Source organism: Capra hircus, chromosome 3 (genome assembly GCF_001704415.2).
Source record: "Capra hircus breed San Clemente chromosome 3, ASM170441v1, whole genome shotgun sequence".
Classification (NCBI taxonomy): domain Eukaryota; kingdom Metazoa; phylum Chordata; class Mammalia; order Artiodactyla; family Bovidae; genus Capra; species Capra hircus.
The window spans coordinates 37,823,635-37,840,631 of NC_030810.1; the positions used below are offsets into that span (position 1 = coordinate 37,823,635).

Here is a 16,997-nt window from a genome sequence, read left to right on the forward strand (position 1 = left end):
TTCTAAAATACGTGTGAAAATAGACCCTCAAAAGATCAAGTTAATAATAATATTTTACTGTTGCTGTCAAAGATTTTAAAAATTCAAGAGAATATTATTGTACCTATCAAAAATCCTTATACCCTAAAGGAGTAGATTATTTGGCAGGATCTGGCTTATTAAAGGATTAGATCTGGATCTGAAATGTCTATTCATCATAGAAAATACAAATTAAGGATGACATTTTGAACCACCACAGTATTCACCTCCAATCTGTGAGATATCTCTGCGAGTTTGGTTATTGCAGGTTCCTTGTAAACAAATTCTTGTTCATCCAAATCCCCAAACTTAGTTCCATAAAAACCGACACGAAAATAGGTGCCAAACATCCGCTTACCATCCTAGGTGTAGGAAAACAGAGAAACTTTAATACAAAGACTTTCTGTCGCACACATTCTGCTTAGATTGCTACGAGTATAAAATTCTCAAAACAATGTCAAAAGTTTTAATTCAAAACTACAATATTTTATTATTTCTCAAATGAAAGTAAAAACAAAATAATCTTTTCTTCATTATTTCTAACAAATAACATTGTGCAATTAGGGCTTTTACCGAATTACATATGGAATATGTTTTTCAGGGACTGTACCAAGTGACATCCCATATAAGTCTATGTTTTTCTAAGTTCATACAATTGAGATAAATTAACTTATTTTCTTTATTGCAAGAAAAGTTGCTTGGTATAAAATAAACTGTGTTTTAATTATCCTAAAATTAGAGCATAAAGTTAACTTTAAAGACAACACTAACATATTTAGTTACCATTATTAGCCTTTATATCATATCTCTTTTCATATTTTAAATGAGATCATAAAAGTTAGAAGCCAAGTGTAGCATCTGGCACAGAGTGGATGATCAGTAAATGTCAAGACCATCCTGAAGCACTGAAGCAAAACATTTACAATTAGTAATCCTCTGCTAATAAAAAATACTATAATGTTAAAGAGTAACTAGAAATGGAGTTAGGAAGGAAAAAAATGCATAAATGAAAGAAGAAAAAAAATTTGAGAAGAGTTGGTTTTTCTAAAGTACCCAAACCACCCACTGCATACATTAACCACACACATTCATCCCAAGTACAAAGTATGCTAAGGTCATCTTAACTCTTACACAGAAGATTTGAAAACAAATTCTCTTGATAAAGATAAAATACTTGGAAGCTTTTTGTGTTATTCTTACATGTTAGATACAAAGATGGTTCAAAGGATTTTGTGGTAGTGCCTTTTACACAGCCACACACGACTGTTTATATACCTCAATTCTCTTTAACCCTAGTAAGTTTCATACTTATTTTTCCTTTATTTACTTCTTACTGCAAAGGCAAAGGGGTATATAAAATAAGTTACAAATGAAACAGATAATAAAGCAAAATGGAAAATTATGATACTCAATTTACCAGCCTTCTGATAATAAAAACAAAACAAAACACAGTTGACTAAAAATATCTCCACAATTTGTCCAGAAGAAATATAGTTTTAAAGAAAAATGTCTCTAGAGTTAAAGGAGGCTTCTAATAAAAAAAATTTTGTTTCAATTATTTCAAACTTTAACAGACAAGATTAACTGACATCTATAGCAAATGAAATTTCTCTAGATAGGTTAAATATATTCAATCAAAATTCTGTTAAAACCATCAACAAGCCAATGGAGCAATATTTAATATAATCAAGAAAAGAAGGCCCCACTGCCTGGAAAATAAAAAAGGCATTTGAGAAAATTAACAATTTGTGATTGTTTTTTCCAAAAAAATACCATACATGAATATACTTATTTACTCTTTGGAAGCACAAATATTAAAATATTGTTATCCTGGCTGTACTCCTCTCAGAGCTTTCCAGTTTAAGATTTCTATTCCAAATCTTCAGTATTATGACCTTTTAAATATTTGAAAACTGCTATTAGAACTTGTTTCCCTTAAACTTTCCAGTCCTCAATGACCGTCATATGCTGTCTTCACTTTATTATTAATCTTTTGATGGCACCTTGTAAAGTGTGGTATCCCAGAAACAGACACAACATACACTGATCTGATCAGTGTAGAGATCAGTGGGCTCACTGCCTCCCAGGATGTGGACTTAAATTCAATTAATGCAGCTTAAAACTGAACTAGTTCCTGAGCAGCCATTTTAAACTTTTTATTCACTTTCTCATACTGACATTCAGTTCAAGGAAAAAAAAATATTGAGTGCTTATAACGTGTTAGCCACTGTTCATCCTCAGTTCAGTTCAGTTGCTCAGTCATGTCCGACTCATTGCGACCCCATGGACTGCAGCACGCCAGGCCTCCCTGTCCATCACCAACTCCCGGAGTTTACTCAAACTCATCCTCAGGAATAGGAAAATAAAAATAAGTTAAGACTTGGCTCCTCAAGAGAGTAAAAAAATGTATTCAAATAATTACAATACAAAAGGTCATAAGCTCTAATAAAAAGTGTCCTGAGTAAGGAAAGACAAATCCTGTTGGAGCCAGGTCACAAAAGAGGTGACACACAGACAGGATTCTACAACCTAGAAGAATGGCTAAGCGGATGTGGCAGCACATTCTAGGGGAAGTGAAGGGGAAGGAAGGAGGGCAGAGAGGAGGAGGTGAGTGGCAGGAACAGAAGAAGAATAAAAATGAAGGTAGAAGTCATTAACCAACGTATATGAGGGAACCATGCATCCATTCACATATTTATTGAAGGTTTACTATGTGTCAACAAACTGTTTAGACACTGGTGATAAATCTGCAAACAAAACAGAGTGGTCAGGGCAGGTCTCACCAAGAGGTGACATGTGAACAAAGATGTGAAGGAGGTGGAAGAGTTATTCATGTGGCTCTCCAGGGGAGGTGCATTCCAGGCAGAGGAAAGAGCCAGCGCAAAGGACAGGAGCCCCCCTCCTGCGTTTGAAGAACAGGCTAGAGTGGTAAGGCAGAAACATGCAGCAGGGAGAAGATCAGAGGAAACAAGATCAGAGAGGAGTTACCAGGACTGAAAACGAGTGTGTGCAGTAGAGTAAGTAGATTTATTTTCAACCTACAAAGAGCTTCCTAATGTAAAACCATTGACTCTAACATGTTCATAGAAGTTTAGTCATATGGCTTTATCTTCAAGAAAGATATCACTTTATCTTTCTTCCTCTTCAGAGGTTTGGACTACCGGATGATACCCATTTTTCTTCTGAATTAAAAAAAAAATACATTTTCCTACAATCTAGCCTATATTTTTCTAGCAGTATCTTCTTTTAATGTCACGAATTCGTTCTGAATTTCCCATCATTCCCATACTCCAATTATTCTTCCTCAGCAGTACTTATTGATTCCACCATCCTGTGTATAATGAAACTACATTCCCAACAAGGAAATCCATCTACTCATCTATCCATGTCTCCAGTGGTTGAAATCTCTTATGACAAATAAGTTTCTTCTAGTTTTGTTGTCTTTACTTAGCAGGAAACATTCAGTTGGGCTACTGTATATTTCCGCGCTGACATCACTTCCAAAACTACTTTCATCTTCACCTATAGTTCTCCACTACATTTCTCTCAAGTTAACTGATTTTTCAGATAGGCAGACCAGTGTTTCCCACAGGCGTAATCTCTTCCTCTTCTATTAGATCTATTCCCCTTAAAGAACACACACTTTTATCAGTTTATTTAGTCATAGAGTTTGACCTAGGAACCTAACACCTCTTAGATTTCACAGCTAAACTGTGTTAAGATTTCAACTAATTATAGTGATAGTAATGATGATGACAATAACAATAAAAATAATAATCTCCAACATTTTTAAAGTATTTACTATGTGCTAGGGCTTCCCTGGTCAGCTGGTAAAGAATCCGCCTGTAATGTAAGAGACCTGGGTTCGATCCCTGGGTTGAGAAGATCTCCTGGAGAAGGGAACGGCTACCCACTCCAGTATTCAGGCCTGGAGAATTCCATGAACTGTATAGTTCATGGGGTCGCAAACAGCTGGACACAATTGAGTGACTTTCACTTTCACTTCACATGAAATATGGTTATCCACTTTACATGGGTTATGCCCATTCTTATCACAACTCTCAGATATCATTATTTTCACCTCTTTTTATAAATGAGGAAAAGTAATTTGCCCAAGGTCACACTGCTAGCCAACAGTGGCACTCAGAGTTAAATCCTAGCATATTTGACACCTGAGTCCAAGCTCTTAATTACACTATTTAATCCCTGTATTCTATATACTCATGTACAAATACTAGGACATACGTATGATCCCTGAACCGTTTTTCACTTCTCTGAAGTTTTCCTTGAGAGTTTTGAGAATTTCCGTGAGTAACTGAGATTTACTGGGTACCTTCCTCCCTAAGTTTTGCCTTCCTCTATATTACAGCACTGTCTCTACTGAAGTCGTAATTACATGTTTGCATCTCCTTTCCGCACACTCCAGTATGAAAATCAGGTTGATGATTTTCATAAACCTACCAGATATATTCTTCTAAGATATATCCTATCACATTTCTTATCAGATGTTCAATTTTAACCTTTGTATGTCCCAGTCCAGGAAAAAATAATCATGTCCAATATCATCTAATAAATGTTTGCTGTCCCTATCTTTTTCTCATCAGAAATAATATAAAGGGCAGAACCCAGCCAGTAGTACCACATCATCAGGTGCTAAGTCATGGGTCTATACCAAATATTAGGGAGTCATCAACTATCAGAAAGTACCTCTTCACAGAGTTCTTCTCATCACATTTTCCTTACTTTCTTCATATCTGACTTCACCTCTTTGCCTTTCCTGAGATAAATACTCATGGATGTTTTATACCTACACAGGTCTACCTACACTTCTTTAGAGTGTCACATTTTCATACTTAACTACTTGTTGTAAAAGTTTTTGCCTTTTTTTTTTTTTCATACTCTTCTTTCAGCTTCCTGCCCCCCATCACCTATTAAAACTTGCTGTTTCCCATTCTGCTCTTTTACTCATTTGGATGAGTTTATTTATCTCATGCAGCCTCGGTGTGCATGAATTGTGCTTAGTTGCTTAGTCGTGTCCGACTCTTTGCAACCCCATGGACTGTAGCATGCCAGGCTCCTCTGTCCATGGAATTCTCCAGGAAAGAATACTGGAGTGGGTCGCCATGCCCTTCTCCAGAGCATAGATTAGAGCATATAAAAATTCAACAGAAGACACTGCACCAGACTATGGCTAGTATTTCTCAGCATATAAAAACCAAAATATTAGCTCATCTTCATGTCCATCCAGTACAATGAAAAGAGTTAATATATAGTTATCTTGCATGCTTGAATCTCAAAAGTTAGAATACCTCATTTTTCTTTAGTGACTTAGTAGAGAGACTTCAACTTAAACAAGCTGAGCCCATCTTTTCAAGCCTTGCTGGAGACTATAATATATACCTACTAGGGTGGTGATATTTCCCCTCAGATGGTGAAATATGTTGTAATTTTTTGTAGAAAAAAACGGAGACAGGCTTATGTGACTATGTTATCAATAGTTGGGGAATGAACTGTTCACTGTTTGATAAATGGATAAATGTATCTTTTAAAATAAAACACATGCACACAAAATATAAAATGGCTATAATTTTCCATATAGAAATTCAATATTTCTTTTCTCCAAAAATAATTTTAAAATGCAATTATAAGTAAGACATTTTAAAACATACTTTATTTCCTATTATTTCAAGAAAAATAAATGTACTTGGGAAAGAGAAAATAAATAGTAAACAGTCATTCAGATATTGAAATTGGCAGAGCAAGTAACAGTTACCATGATTTAAGAAAGGTTCATGACTTGTTATTTTATATGATAAATATTTTACCAAATTTGCTACCAGGTTTTAGAGTTATCTTTTACACACACATACACAAACACACACACCGCCCTAAAAAGCTTCGCCAACTCAAATGATTTGTACCAAATCAAGGAGCACAGTGAAAAATGAAATACAGTGCTAATATATAAGCCCAGATCAAGGAGGGAGCTATCAATTCAAAGACCCTTTCTATCGTATATCAGATATCCTTACTAGATCTCAATCCAGTGAGAGTTCCTTAAGAATACTAGGAAATTAGCTAGGAACCATAGTTTTTAGAAAAAAATGAAATTACTGAAGTTTTCCCAGAGTCAAAAAGAAAAATATTCACAAGATAGGAACTTACCACAATAGACAATAGTAAAAGTAGGGAGTAGGGTCAGCAACCAGGGGCAAGAGAGAAGAGAAAACAGAAAGCATTTTAATTAGGGAAATTTCAAAACAAATAAGCAGCAAATGGTAGCAAACATACTTTTAAAATGCAAGCATCCACTTAAGTTTTACAAGGGAAAAGCAAAAAACAAACGTGCAACAATTTTAGAAGCTACAAAGCTAAAGGTCCAGTGAAAGGTAGTGGCAAGAAATAAACAAGAAAACAAAGTCTGTGTGACTTTTACCATGCAATAAACATGATGACAAAATATTAATCATAACCAGTGAAAATTATACCTTTCAGGGGTCGATTTAGCATCAAGCAGACTAGCAATAAACTGCTCAGAGGTTCAATGTCTCTTCTTTCATGCTTACTTTTCACCTACTTCCATTTTGTGTTAGGAAATCCATAAGTAACTTTATGACTCAAAGATAACCATGGAAAGTCTCTATATAGGCCTTAACTGAAGACACAAAAATGAGACGTTCTCTACTGGGTATTAAAAAAGTCATACACATTTAATCTGGGGAACTAAGGTAGATTAAAAGTACTGGTTTCATCTAAAGAAAAACAAAAGGTGGCAACTAATTCAGAAATGGAACAGAATGCAACAGTAACATTCATTCTGAAGGTTTTCTAGCTGGGTCTCAAAACAACTGCAAAACCAAACAGAGAAAGCCTAAACTGTTTAATCAACATAAACCTGACTACAAAGTGAAAGGCAAAGCAGAAAAATTAACAAATATTAATACTCAGCTTTAAATAAACTGTCTTATTAATACCTTGATTTACCTCATCAAAATGAATTATTTTGTAGAATTTTTTATTTTATAGAATTCTTTTCAGAAAGATTTTTTAAAAAGGTAATCAATTCTTTCTGGCATTTTTCAGGTATGATTTGATTTATATATAACTTCATGAGCCTAACTATTATACTTACTCCCTAAAAGGAAGCACACAGTCTTCATTGAACACAATTATCAAACATTGTCAGAAAATGAGGTCAAATTAAATTTCAAGTTCTCTCAATCTGTTTTTCCCTCCCCCCAACAAAATTCAAATGACAAAAGTGAATTTCATTCCTCAGTAGTACTTATACTCCAGGTGAAGTGACTCAAGATCAAATTAACATACTCTTTTTATCAATTCCAAGATGCACATTTTTTTCCCCTTATTTTAGTATCTCTGTAGATGGCATCAGTTTTTCAATTGATGGGATGCTGGAGTTTAATATACAGGGATTGTTTGTTTTTCTAATCTTTCTTAAAGGAATGTGCAATAATGGGATATCTTACAATTGATAACATCTTAGATCAGATGAAATATTTTATATTTACACCTCTGAGCAATAACACATAAATCGACCTCTGTAGAATGAGGTGAAACAATATGGTTAAAAAAAAGGAAATCTTGTGTGTAAATGTTGATGAAACAAAATGCTTCAAAGGATAAAAACAAACGAAAGTGATGACAAAGTGGCTCATTTACCAAAGAATATCATTAGTAACATATGGATTTCCATGCACTGCCTACAACCTCTTAATAACAAATTTCTTAACATAACTTACAGTATTTTAACAAAGTTTCTTTGGTTAATGAATTCAGTTGACAGCAGACAGCAACAGAATGCCCACAGCTAGCACATGTGGGCAAAGCATTGGCATAAGAAATCTGATCAAATCAATCTATTAGTGTCTTTAACTAACTAAAACATTACCTACCTCCCAGCCAGTACTCTGTATAATAAAAAAGTAAAAAAGGGCAAGTCATAAAAAAAAAAAAAACTGTTTAAAAAGAACAAAAAAAGCCAAAGGAAGTTCAGTAGTGTAAGAAACCATATACCATAAATTCTTCTCCATACAGAAAACACTAGGGTATTTTAAACACCATATTCCTTCACTTAAGACCTATGATAATTTTATAAATTGCTTCTTCAAAACCTAGAAGCTAAAATTTCACCATTTAAAACTTTAATAAGTAAAAAGTACAAATTTAGGGGAAAGAAAGCTAAGTGCTTGTTTCATTTGTGTCTAAATTAGATTCACTAACTAATGGGAGCTGTACTTCACTGAAGTTCCCAGGGTAAGCTGGGATAGAAATTGAAATTTTGCCCAAATGTCTTTGATACAAATGGATGAAAGTTTCTTGGAAGCTGCGCGCTCTAGATGTTCCAGGCCTGACCTGTGTAATTTGCAATTTGTGCAACATATGGGAAGCTGCGATGAGATTTAACAGTATAACTGGATTATAAAAAGACCCACCTGCTATGATCCAGAATTCTAATACTCTTTCGCAACTCCAATATTTTATTCAATGACAATAAAATCCTCGCTTAACAGGATAGCAGCCCTATTTAAGACTAAGTTTTTCAGATTATATCAATTCATCTACAACAGCTTAGTCCATGGCAAGAGAGAGGAAGTCAAGCTGATAAGACAATAAAGTGGGACTAACACTGCACGCGCAAGTGGAAAACAATGCTATACTTCGATTCTTAGGTGATGGCAACAGCAGACAACAGCACAGGGAGCACAGGGGCGGGAACAGAAAAGCGGAGGAGGAGGACCCTTAACTTAACGTTTCAGAGTATTTCAATGGAGCCAGCGACTCAGCTTCAGGGAAATCAACTGCTAGTAGTCTACTTCATTTTCAAACCAAGCTTACTTTAATTTTAAAGATAATATGTGGATCCCATGAAGTAAAAATAAGTACTGAAATCATGCTATTATAATTGAATAAATAAATAAATACAACCATTTATTATTTTCACTAAATATTACTTTTACATTAGAAATATGTCAGAGCATGACTGAATAAAAATATCTGGAAAAAAGTTAAAAGTTCAGTTGAAATCATTAAAAATATTAGGAGTTTATTAAGCTTTCGTATCATTTGATAAAAAGTTAAATATAAAAACATTTTGGGGGAAAAAGTGAATAGAAATCAATTTTAAAAATCAAATTCATAACTATTACCCACACTGTGAAACAGAAAGTAACTCACAATTTTAAAAAAATTAGCTACTAGTAATCATTCAAAAAAGTGAAGAAAAAAGAGAAGCTATGTGGGAAGGTTATGATGATCAAAATCTACTTTAGGTTAAATTCATTTTTGTTAATGAGTCTTGCTTTGGCCATGAACCATCATTTTGACACTGTTCATTTGTAACTTGATTAAAATGGTCATTTCACGGGATCTAGTTTGACATTAGTACAAAGCAACACTAAAGCTCGTAGACAATTTTCTCTACTTACACTGAAGTTAGAAAGTACGATTGTTACCTGATGAACAATTTTGCTGAAGGCTTCCTGAAGTTTACCATGAATCGTGGACAGTTTCTTGGCATCCCGATTAGCTTCATGAATAGGAATAAGTACTTTGTAAACTTCGTTAACTGCTTCATACATGCCAGCCTATAAGAATAATAAAAGATTGCTTTCTTTTACATCGATAAGAGAGTGAACTGCAATTTATGAACTCACAATACTTCCAAGGCAATACTACTATTTCCCAATAGGACATAAAAACAAACGTTACTGATTTTTAAGACCTAATAAAATAATTTTGCACAATATATTATCTCTTCTATTGAGTGAAAACGTATGTGTGTGTATCGGTGTTTTTGTATCTGAAATACACACATGTACATATATGTATATTTATACTTCCATATAATTTGAACTGGACATTCTGCTTTTACTACTCAGTAACTGAAGTGAAGTGAAGTGAAGTCGCTCAGTCGTGTCTGACTCTTTGCGACCCCATGGACTATAGCCTACCAGGCTCCTCAGTCCATGGGATTCTCCAGGCAAGAGTACTAGAGTGGGTTGCCATTTCCTTCTCCAACTCAGTAATTACTTAACTAAGATAAATGTGTGTATGTGTATTTTTATATGCATATAAACTTTTGAATGAAACAAATTCAGAGCAGAGACATAGAAACCCAATTATTACAAGTCACAGATACACAAATATCACATAAATCTATTGCTTCCTAGGACACTAAAATTATTAACTTTCCCAAAATATTAAATTGGCACAGAAAATCTTAAGGGAACTCTCCTATGGAAAAACCATTGATCTTTAACAAAACATAAGAAGATTCTGAGCCACCAGATTTTACTCAAGTAGGGGTTTTGGTTTACTAGTGGTTGGCCAAGTGTTGCTCTGATTATAATCAGAGTAAGGGACAAAACATGTTTATACTGCTATCCCCTTTTCTTGTAATAGATTGGTGGCTATGATGAAGGAAAAGAGATATTTTCCAAGAGTCAGTAAGTTCCCATTGCTTCACAAATCAGCATATTCCCAAGAAAATAAACATATGGTTCTTTTATTTTCTAGTCAGCTCACAGGAGTATATTTAAGCAATCATGTAGCTGCAATAGTAAAATATATTCAGTGTAACTAAAATATCCCAGTAAGTATTTTAATATTAAATAGATTAACTGAAGAAGAATGACATTCATAATTAAACGCTATTGCAAAATAGAGGCTTCTGTAACATAAGCCACTCTAACCCAATCTAAATTCACTCCTGTGAATTATTAAAATTACACACATATACAGAGAATGTATATTTATTAAAATATTCCATTAATAGCTAAAACTTTTTCCCTACTAGTTCAGGTCCCTTAAACTGAAGCTCAAGGAACAGAGATCTGGGAATGGAATCAGGACAACCAAGGTCTTCAAAAACAAGAAATTTTAAAGAGGACAAACACCTAATGTTCTTTGAGTCTCAGAATCATTTTTACATGAGTTACTTCTAAGTAACTATAATGATGAGAGGATAACAGCAAATGTACTAAAACTTACTTGGAGCCAGGCACTGTGATTAGCACTTTACATAGGTTAATTCATTTAATCCTGACAGCAGTCCTTGAAGTACGTACTATTATTAGATGTATTTAATGGATAAGAAAAGTAAGGCACTGGTAGGTTGAGTAATTTGTGCCTGAAGTGCTTTAACTACTAAGATGGCAGAGAAAGGGGCTAGATGCCTCCTAAATCTATATGCATAACCAACATATTGCTGGGTAGGGTTAAGGCCAGAAGAAGCAACAACAGATTCCCAATAACAGTACAATGGGGAAGTGATGTACTATTACTTAACTATATCAGGTAATAGTACATTACATCAAGCTTCCCTTTTACCCTAACATGGACCTCACTGTCTTGCAAACCTTGGTGCTGGGACACTAAACACTCATCAGAAAACTCACAGAAAGCAGGTGATGCTATCAACATGGTTCAAGAAAGTAAGCAAGGATTCAGCGCACTATTTTTTTCCCTTCACCAATAAATATCGCATCTCTGATCCACATGACTACTTCAGTTCTTCATATACAGATGGGGAGGGACAAGGACTGGACTTCTAGCATGGTAAGGAAGTCAGACAAGGGATCTAGGATGTAGTTCATAAAGTTCCTAACACCACTTCAATGTCTACCTAACAGAGCTCATTATGCCACCAGTTGGGTGAGAGGCTGTAACTTTCCTGAGCACCAGAGGCTTTTTTAAGGTTTTAGAAAATGTATTGTGGTAAAAGTTTTCTTAAAAAAAAAAAAAAAAAAAACCTCTTCTAGACTAAGTGCTGGTTCACAAACAAGCAGATGAAAAACACTGGAGGAAGTGACAGACTGTTAAAATAAAAAGGAATAAGCAATGATGAATGTGAAAAGAAAATCCATTACTAGAGACTTCTTGAGATATTTAGAGAAAATTGTCATAAATGAAAAGCACGGTCATAAGCAGAAAGCATAAATATACATGTCGCTAATAACTAAGAAGTACATAATTGTGGGAAGAAATGAACAAGAGTCATCTACCATAGAGAAAGAAGCAGCTGCTTGCTCCAGTAATCCCACAAGTCCTGACTCAGTAAAGTACTTTCCAGAGCAGATACCTTCTTCATCTGGAGATACCACGTCATCTGAGACTGCAGATTCTTCTAAAACATTAGAGGAAATATTCTAGGAGGAAAAAAAAAGTTTAGGTTTGTGAAATGGAATTAATTTCTTAACATGAATGATATATATGAAATAACTGAAGATGAAATACAGCTATCAGCTTATTAAAAAAAAAAGAGGGGGTAGTCAATGCAAAGCTAACAGACAAATCTCCAAAAACTTCTTGTATTGTGAAGATGACAATAAAATGTAACACCACTGCTAACTTTTTCATTAATAAAAAGTTGTGAAAAAGAAAATTTTAAAAAATCATGGGCTAAGGAAAATTGTAATATGACACAGAACACCTAAGGTGACTTAAACAGTGTTTACTTTTAATTTAATTGATGTTGTTAAAACTCCCTATCAGGGAAACTGAGATACAAAAATGGTCTCAAGGCTTGCCTAACATACATCAAATTAATGAAAACACTCAAGTATATTAAAAAGCCCTCTTACCCAATGAGATTGGGATCCATTATTACTTCTGAAAAAATGATACATACATACCTTAAATATTTTATTTGAACCTAGATATTTAATTTATATGCAGAGTACATCCTGAGAAACGCTGGGCTGGAAGCAGCACAAGCTGGAATCAAGACTGCCAGGAGAAATATCAATCACCTCAGATATGCTGAAGACACCACCCTTATGGCAGAAAGTGAAGAGGAACTAAAAAGCCTCTTGATGAAAGTGGAAGTGGAGAGTGAAAAAGTTGGCTTAAAGCTCAACATTCAGAAAACTAAGATCATGGCATCTGGTCCCATCACTTCATGGAAAATAGATAGGGAAACAGTGGAAACAGTATCTGACTTTATTTTGGGGGGCTCCAAAATCACTGCAGATGGTGACTGCAGCCATGATTTTTCTGTTAGCTTTGCTTACTCCTTGGAAGGAAAGTTATGACCAACCTAGACAGCATATTCAAAAGCAGAGACATTACTTTGCCAACAAAGGTCCGTCTAGTCAAGGCTATGGTTTTTCCCCTGGTCACGTATGGATGTGAGTGTTGGACTGTGAAGAAAGCTGAGCGCCAAAGAATTGATGCTTTTGAAGTGTGGTGCTAGAGAAGACTCTTGAGAGTCCCTTGGACTGCAAGGAGATCCAACCAGTCCTTTCTGAAGGAGATCAGCCCTGGACACTCTTTGGAAGGAATGATGCTAAAGCTGAAACTCCAGTACTTTGGCCAACTCATGTGAAGAGTTGACTCACTGGAAAAGACTGATGCTGGGAGGGGTTGGGGGCAGGAGGAGAAGGGGACGACAGAGGATGAGATGGCTGGATGGCATCACTGACTTAATGGACGTGAGTCTGAGTGAACTCTGGGAGTTGGTGATGGACTGGGAGGCCTGGCGTGCTGTGATTCATGCGGTCGCAAAGAGTCGGACATGACTGAGAGACTGAACTGAAGTGAACTGAGTCACACATTTGTCAATTTCTTGAAGTAGATCTAAGGCCGTTTCTTTGTGTATGGGTCTCAAGATCAGAGTTCCATGTAATCTCTCTTGACTAAATACCCACAATGTAACCTCCATTTAAGATTTTCAGGTTTGGTTTCTTTAGAGTAAAAACTTGAACTTAAAAGATTATTAAATTATCCTAGATTACTTGGAGATTTTCCCTCAATCTTTTTCTACTTGTCTTGATCTCTTTGCAAAATATTCAGCTTATTAATAATTTTCACAGAAACAATGACTCACTTTCTTTTTGTATTTTGATTTATCAGAGAACATAATATTTAAGTAATTTTTATAACTTCCTAAACCTGGAATTAAGAGGCTTTGAAGAAAAGCAAAGCAGAATTGACTCTTGGTAGGCAAAGAATTCAGCCAGTGCGTCAGAGGTATGTAGCCCTACTAGAGCATAAACTATCACCTCTGAGTCATATCTTAGCATATTTTATATAAGCATAAATAACGGAGAATGCTGGTTTACCTGGTATTTTAATTAAAAGCCAATTAAGAGTGTCCACTATCCTGATTTTCAATATTTTGAATGTATTTCATAGATGCTATGAAGTCCACAGCAGTATAGGCAAAGAAAATAAATGTAGTTTACACAGCACTGATAATGTACAGGTAAGAAAACATGGAAGAGAATTAACAAGAAATAAGAGAATTAACAAGAAATACTCTTTAAAAACATATTAATGAAAATGATAGTGAAATGTTAATTCATCTTGTGAAGCATCACTTTCAGTCTGTGCTTTCATTATCAGCTGGATGAATATAAACAGCAGTGAGAAAAGTTAGACAAAAAAGGACATACCTTGATTAAGGCAGATTCCTACCTGAAAGGTTACACATCCCACTGGAAGATACTTCCGGTCCTCCAACATGCTCAGATATTCAGCGACAAGTGCTGCTGAGTGAACGAGGCACTGGGCAGCTTCAGCATGATTGCTGCGCTCTGAGTGTTTGCCAGCCATGTTCTGCAACCAGGTCAGCCGCAGATCTGGAGAGGTCTGGTAGCCCTTGGCAATTCTAGTTAGGACAGAAATTCTCAATTAGCATTTGCTTCCTAATCTGGAAGGGAGTTCAAATTGCCTGTTTAGTGTATAGGCTTCTATTACCGAACACAACCTATTAAGACAAGTTTTTGGGTTGTATGAACATGCTTTTGAGTGTGCTTAGAGAAATAATTGTGGGCCCATGGAATGGTTAGTATCAGGTTTTTTTTTTTTTGTGTGGGGGTGGGGGGGGCTTAAAAAAAAGAGACATTTTATATGAAAATCTGCCCTTTAAGGAAACAGTAACGGAAGATCTGGGAGTTTACATGTTTATTATGGGGCTCTAAATAAGTTTTATATTCAAGGAAAAAAATTTATAAAAGATTCTTTCATTGTATCACCTTAATTTTAAAGGAAATATTTTATTCTTGTCTTTAAGAAACTCCAAAACTGTAAAAAATGAAGGTCAAATGGCAAAGAAAAAGTCAACCTTTACTTACATCTTTGAAGATACAATAGGAATTAATAAAATTCTAAATATACCCAATAAATATATCAGCCTATAGGCAAAAACCATGTCTAACATTAGTAAAATTAATGTTGTAATAAAGTATGAATACACTATGTTTTCTTCTTAAAGAGCTAATTTTTACATTTAAAATGTGGGTCTTCAGCCTTCCTAGGAACTCTAGGGCCCAGGATGCCAAGGTCTTAACTATATCATTATTTTAAAAATCTTGTTTTTGATAATCAATAAATACACTGAACAATTATTCATAATTCTTAAGAGAAGAAGTGTCATAGGGGATCTGATAAAGCACATTTTGATTTTTTAATTACCATTGCCATGCCTTGCTAAGTCGCTTCAGTCATGTCTGACTCTTTGTACCCCAGGCTCCTCTGTCCATGGGATTCTCCAGGCAAGAATACTGGAGTGGGCTTTAATTACCATTAGAAAATGACAAATAATTTTTGCATTCTTGTAAACTCATGTTTCTGTGTATCATATTAACTTAAGCCCCATTATACAAGACATAGGGCTTCCCAGGTGGCTCAGTGGTAAAAAGTCCATCTGCTATTGCGGGAGATGTGGGTTTGATCCCTGGGTCAGGAAGTTAACTTGGAGAGGTAAATGGCAGCCCACTCCAGCATTCTTGCCTGGGAAAGCCCATGGACAGAGGAGCCTGGTGGGCTACCGTCCATGGGGTCACAAAAGAGGTCGACAAAACTAAGCAGCCAACAACAATACAAGGTATAAGTGAATTAAACAAACGCTACCTGTACATTAGATCAATTAACATTTCAGGATCCTCCTGGTGTTCCTTCATTTTAACAGTATCAGAAAGGATCATATGGAGATTAAAAACCAAATCTTGAACCTGTAGCAGAGAATGATATGAAAAACATTCTTCAGTTGTCATTTATTCACAACCATTAGATTAGTTTGGAAGATATTTCAGATTTGAAATCTAAAGCTTTCAAAACAAACAATTTTGATACAGTTCTAAAGAGTGTGGGTATGCTGGGGTAAGATGGGTGAAGAGTAAATTTTATACAAATTCATCAGCCCATTATTTTTTCACTTCTCTCACCCAGAAACAAGTAGAATTACTAGTAGAAATAAGAAACATATATGGATATAAGGAATACAAAACGAAGTTCTTTCTGATTTTCAGATTTTCTCAAAAGGTAGTTTGTATAAACTTAGTTTTTGAGGCAAACTACTGTTTTACAAATCAGTGGGAACACTTTCATCATAAAGTTTTTTGTTTATCCATACTGACTAAGTCTAGTGTTCTTTTCGGCACAAATTCACAGAATTAAACACCAAAAATATTAACCATTATGAGAAAGAAGAGTGGCTTATTAAAACAGAGATTCAGTCCTATCTATGACACATATGGATTGAAAGAAAAATACAGGTTCTGCCAGGAAAAACTGAAGTTTGATTTAACAATTTGGGAAATGCCTATTTACAATTCCTATTTCAGTTCATGCTCTAAAAAGTAGCATTTCTGACCTGATCAGGAAATGTTGTTTCCCTCAATTCCAAATCTTCTTCCGCATATGTCAGTATAGTCTTTAAAGAACGTCTTAAAAATTCTTCATTAAAATTCTGAGATGTGCCCACCAAGGAAGACAGTGACATGGTTACCTGCATTTTAACCCTGGCGAAGTTCTGTAACAGAGAAATTGCCAGGCAAATATTTAATAAAGGAAAGCTTAAAGGCGAAGTGTCTATTTTTTTCACTTCCTATAAAGAAAAAGTTAGTATAAAACATCATTCTAGAAAAAATATTTTTGAAAAAGTAATGAAATGTGTAGTATTGAAATCCTGTTTTTAAATGGACATAAAGCTTAGAATCTTCCTGTGATAACCGCCT

The 16,997-nt window shown here is 35.0% G+C and overlaps 1 protein-coding gene across 4 annotated transcripts in view; it reads right to left on the reverse strand.

The window, feature by feature from the left end:
- DOCK7 (dedicator of cytokinesis 7) overlaps positions 1-16,997 on the reverse strand; it is a 191,425-nt gene that overhangs the window by 17,640 nt on the left and 156,788 nt on the right. For 2 of the 4 annotated variants that reach the window (XM_018044971.1, XM_018044990.1), the window contains 7 exons: positions 16,634-16,792; positions 15,892-15,992; positions 14,455-14,647; positions 12,042-12,185; positions 9,492-9,623; positions 7,932-7,946; positions 246-371 (listed from right to left, as the gene is read on the reverse strand). In XM_018044971.1, coding sequence (XP_017900460.1) covers positions 246-371; positions 7,932-7,946; positions 9,492-9,623; positions 12,042-12,185; positions 14,455-14,647; positions 15,892-15,992; positions 16,634-16,792 — 870 coding nt within the window. Of the gene's footprint in view, positions 1-245; positions 381-7,931; positions 7,947-9,491; positions 9,624-12,041; positions 12,186-14,454; positions 14,648-15,891; positions 15,993-16,633; positions 16,793-16,997 lie in introns of all 4 variants that reach the window. The other 2 variants (XM_018044997.1, XM_018044981.1) reach the window with 1 other exon arrangement.